The sequence below is a fragment of the Stegastes partitus genome, unplaced genomic scaffold (genome assembly GCF_000690725.1).
Source record: "Stegastes partitus isolate 25-593 unplaced genomic scaffold, Stegastes_partitus-1.0.2 Scaffold1637, whole genome shotgun sequence".
In the NCBI taxonomy this organism is placed as follows: Eukaryota; Metazoa; Chordata; class Actinopteri; family Pomacentridae; genus Stegastes; species Stegastes partitus.
Genome location: NW_007579368.1, coordinates 40,224 through 44,781, shown reverse-complemented (window position 1 = coordinate 44,781; position 4,558 = coordinate 40,224). Strand labels below are relative to the sequence as shown.

General features: G+C 42.3%; 1 protein-coding gene across 1 annotated transcript in view; it reads left to right on the top strand.

Annotated features, from left to right (window-relative positions):
* LOC103371735 (breakpoint cluster region protein) overlaps positions 1–4,028 on the top strand; it is a 17,055-nt gene extending 13,027 nt beyond the window's left edge. The window contains exons 17-22 of the mRNA XM_008301159.1: positions 805–968; positions 1,246–1,385; positions 1,701–1,835; positions 3,008–3,113; positions 3,435–3,576; positions 3,823–4,028. Of these exons, the coding sequence (XP_008299381.1) occupies positions 805–968; positions 1,246–1,385; positions 1,701–1,835; positions 3,008–3,113; positions 3,435–3,576; positions 3,823–3,924 (789 nt within the window). The 3' untranslated portion in view covers positions 3,925–4,028. The remainder of the gene's footprint in view (positions 1–804; positions 969–1,245; positions 1,386–1,700; positions 1,836–3,007; positions 3,114–3,434; positions 3,577–3,822) is intronic.
* Positions 4,029–4,558: the final 530 nt, after the last annotated feature.

The window sequence follows — 4,558 nt, the reverse complement described above, 5'->3', positions numbered from 1 at the left end:
AGCCCTTCTCCTGCAGCTCTTCCCTCTCCCTTCTTTGTTCTAAACTCCTCTAACGGTTCAAACATGCAAACTTCAAATCAAGAATACTTTGTGGCTTTACTGGGGTTCAAACTCTATTCTTCAGAATAAAAGTCTTGGCTGTGTCCGAAATCACCCCCTATACCCTTGCACCCTGCACCATAGGGCGTTCGCCATTTTGTAGGGCTGTCCGAATGTTAAGTTACAAATATTACACCCTATATAGTGCAAACAAAATATCCCACAATGCACCATGAAAAGTAGTGTACAGCTGATGGTCACTATGGACCATCATGCACTGCGGGAAAGGAAATGCAAATGAGACAAACGAGAAAACTGGTCATTAAAATGTAAGGAAGTTCCCGTTTATGTGTTGTTAGATTTTATTTTACCCGTTTCTTAGCAATGCAATAAACTGTAAATGTGATGTGTTTGCACTACGCTGCTACGGCGCAAATCACGGCGATGTAGTTAATAGCTCGAGTGGTGTAGATGGTAGATCTACTCTAGATAGTGAGTAGGGAGTGAGTGGATGATTTCGGACACAACCCTTCTCTCGTTGCACCATCACATCCTGAACTTCTTGTGGATTTTGCTACTGCTAAAGATGAAAAAGAAGGTGCAGGAGGTTAAACTACAATATGCTGAAAAGCTAGCATGGAGTTTTTGCCTAATAATGGCAACAAAACCCCACCTGCTCTGGCTTTAATCAATATTTTTATACTAATGAAAAGTTTTTTTTCCTGCTGTCATGTTGATTTCTCCATATTTTGTGTGTTTTATCAGCTGAAACCTGAAACCCTAAACAAGCGATGGAGAAGACAGACTCTCCATCTGGGCCAGGTGGAGGTGAATCTCTCCCTGAAATACTCTCCCCACCCGCTCGAGCCTCCCAGCTCCACAGCCCAACAACCGCCCGTCTTCTGCGTTTCCATCCAGAGCGTGGCACAGTAAGTCCCTGGCTGTTTCTACGGCTGACGTCGTCTGAGCTGGAAGTGCAACTGAAACCGAAAGCTGGACTTCAGTTGAGAGTTTTATTTCCCTTGCGTGCTATTTCGCACGGCCAGTTTTCCGGAAGAGAAGTGGTTTAATTTATGGGAGCGAGTGGGCTGAGGAGAAGCAGAAGTGTGGCAAGAGTGGGGTTTTAAAACAAGCCACGAATCAAACGTCCATAATAGCTATACAATAACTGTGCATTAATACTTGAAAGTTTCAATTCTCTGTCAGACAGGAGGGAGTGTTTGTTCCTCATGTGGTGCGGTGCTGTGTGGCCGAGGTGGAGAGCAGAGGCATGGCTGAGGTGGGGATCTACAGGATTTCAGGAACTGGCAGTGATATCAACATGCTCAAGGCTGCGTTCAACAGCAGTAAGAAAACACATGTTCAAATGTAGTGTAATTGAGACAGGCCAGGAACACTTGACACAACTTTCCTCCAACATAAACAGGCCAAAAGGCTAAAAAGGCCACAGTTTGGCTAAAAAAAAAAGTCTTTTAGTAGCTGCAATCCCTCATGTTGTGTTTTTGTCATGCATTCATAACACATCTGTGAGAAACTCTGTCAGCTGCTGGTCTCCGTATATATATATTGCATGGCATACTCGTGCATTTAGTTGAGGAGAGTGTATGCCAAAGAAGTTGCAGCATCACTGATCATAACTCTTCTCTGTCTGTTCCGCTCAGATCTGCGTGAAGCAGTGAGCAGGCTCAGAAGCACCGACGTGAACGCTGTTTCTGGTGTCCTCAAGCTCTACTTCAGAGAGCTGCCTGAACCTCTGATACCCACCGAGCTGTTTCAGAGTCTGGCAAGAACTCTGGGTAAGATGTCCCCAGCACATAAGAAACCCTAAACGAGATTACTTCAGTGTTTATTTGTTTGAAACTGTTACATGCAGTAGGCTGCCTCTTTTGGCCTCCTTTTAGTAGAGACATCAAAGTTTATTTAGATATTTAAAGGCTATATACAGATGTGCTATCAATATGAACACTTTTTCATTCGCACGCTTTTCATTCTGCATCCTATCAATTCTAATCACTTCAGTTCTGCATCTTTTTATGTAGTGTTTTCATATTTGTGAGGAGAAGTTCATGTCTAACTTGTTTGCCATAAAACAAAGCAGGATATCACCTCTAAATGACACCCTCAAGTCTTAAAGTTAACCCTTACATACTGTTACGGGTCAAATTTGACTCATTTTGATGTTGTAAAAATACCCTAAACGTCATTTTTTTAGCCTGAAATTTGACGACTTTTTCTAAAGTGAACCAAAATACACATAAATTAAATGAAATGTTATACTTGGGCTGCAAGGTGGCGCAGTTGGTAGCACTGTTCCATCACAGCAAGAAGGTCACCGGTTCGCGTCCCAGTGGGGGCATCAGCGTGGAGTTTGCATGTTCTCCCCGTGCAGCGTGGGTTCTCTCCGGGTTCTCCGGCTTCCTCCCACACAGTCCAAAAACATACTGAGGTTAATTGGTGATTCTAAATTGTCCGTAGGTGTGAATGTGAGTGTGCTTGGTTGTCTGTCTCTAAGTGTAGCCCTGTGATAGACTGGTGACCTGTCCAGGGTGTCCCCTGCCTTCACCCTAAGTCAGCTGGGATAGACTCCAGCCCCCCCCTGCGACCCTAGTGAGGATTAAGCGGTGTATAGATGATGGATGGATGTTATACTTTCATACAAGTGCTACACATTTTTAAACACTGAGGCTGTTTCAGGTCAAATTTGAACCGTATGCATTGATGTGGATTTTAGATCTATCAGCGTGGGTCAAATCAGGGAAAATGGTGGTTTTAGTGAATCTTGAAACTGTGAAACAGTATTTTTTTATTTACATTTATTAATGTGACATAGGCTATTTAGACATTGTAAATAGATGTGTAGTTTAAAAGTTGGTATAGTCACTTAGTTTGAGGGAATTCTTGACAGGAGTAGGCATAAAATACAAACAGTATGTGAGGGTTAACTACATGTGAACTGCTTTGCCTGCAGACATCCAGGACTTGAACTCACGGCTGGTCTCCATGCTGTCCCTGCTGCAGTCCTGTCCTGACGCCAACCGCAACACCTTCCTCTACCTCTTGCATCATCTCCAACGGTCTGAATCAGTACAAAAAAAATAACATAACCACACATCTTACATATCCTGCAATAACCGAATTGCTCTAAAAGCCTCATTGCACAAGCACCATCAACCAAGAAATCTAATTACATAAACCACACAGGAAGGCCACAACTGACTAAATTCGCGTTACTTTCATTCACAACTAAATTAAAACTCACCCACTCGTGATTTAACGCTCACTTTTAGTTCCAACACAGCTTCTGAAATCACTGTGTTGTTTATACTCGTGATCAGAATACGTGGAGTTGATTCTAGTTCCCTGCACCTCATGTCTTTTTTGTTTTTTTTGTCCAGAGTGTCAGAGAAGCAAGACGTTAACAAGATGTCTCTGCTTAACCTGGCTACAGTATTTGGTCCCAGCCTTATACGCCCTCCCGTGGCTGGGTTGGGGTACGACGGCCCCACTGTGGACATCTCTCAGGAGGTTGTGATACAGGTGGGCATCCAGAGGTGGAGGAAGAATGAAAACATCTTAACATGACATGACATGAATTAAGACAAATGTATTCAGTGATTGTAAGAGTTTTTGAAACACCTGGGTATTCCAGTGTGTATCCACCACCAGCAGCAGCAGGTATTTTCCAGTGTATTCAGATGCGACGTGAAGATTGATGGATATTTCATAAACTTCTGCTACTTTCTTTGTGGACATGTTTTGTCTTTCCTGCGTGTTTGTGTTCAGGTCCAAGTGGTTTACAGTTACCTGCAGTGCGACTACCTCCCCGAAGCCCAGATCTCTCTGCCACATGACACAGATGCTGAAGATGAGACCACCCACGTGTGAGACCACCATCTGTGTCGCGGCTGGCAGGGAATTCAAACAGCGCAGCGTAGAGCCATCTGAGTGAAGTCTGTAAGACAATAAAGGTATTTATTGATTAAAAAATACAGACTTTTTGTTCTTTTTTTCTCACTTTCTGCAAGATTTTGAAACCACAGCTGTTAGGTTTTCTCTTTTTCTTTAATACATGTTGAACAGATTACAAGTCATTTGCATGTGAGTGTTGTTTTAGCGTGGCGGCCAGACAACAAAAACACACCACGCTTCCTCGATGTGGTCCAAAAACTAAGAAATATCTGCAATTTAATACAGAGTGGTAACATACTGTATGCTGAAATACAATCACTGCTCCGGAGTTCTCAATTATATTACAGTTAAAAATGAAAAATCTCCACTTTTTTTGACTTTTCTTTTATGTCAGCTTAAAAACGATGTTTCAAAGTTTATTCAAGTTTCTTGTCTCCCCACAAAGGCCTATTGTTTTTATTATACGTACCCAGAACACCCCAGAAAAGTACTATTTATGTACGACTTAGAGATTATTCTTGTGAAATAAAGTAAATTAAACCAAACCCCAGCAGCAAATGGATAAATCGAAAATTTGTTTGATTTACCTGATCTTTAATTGACGTTACTC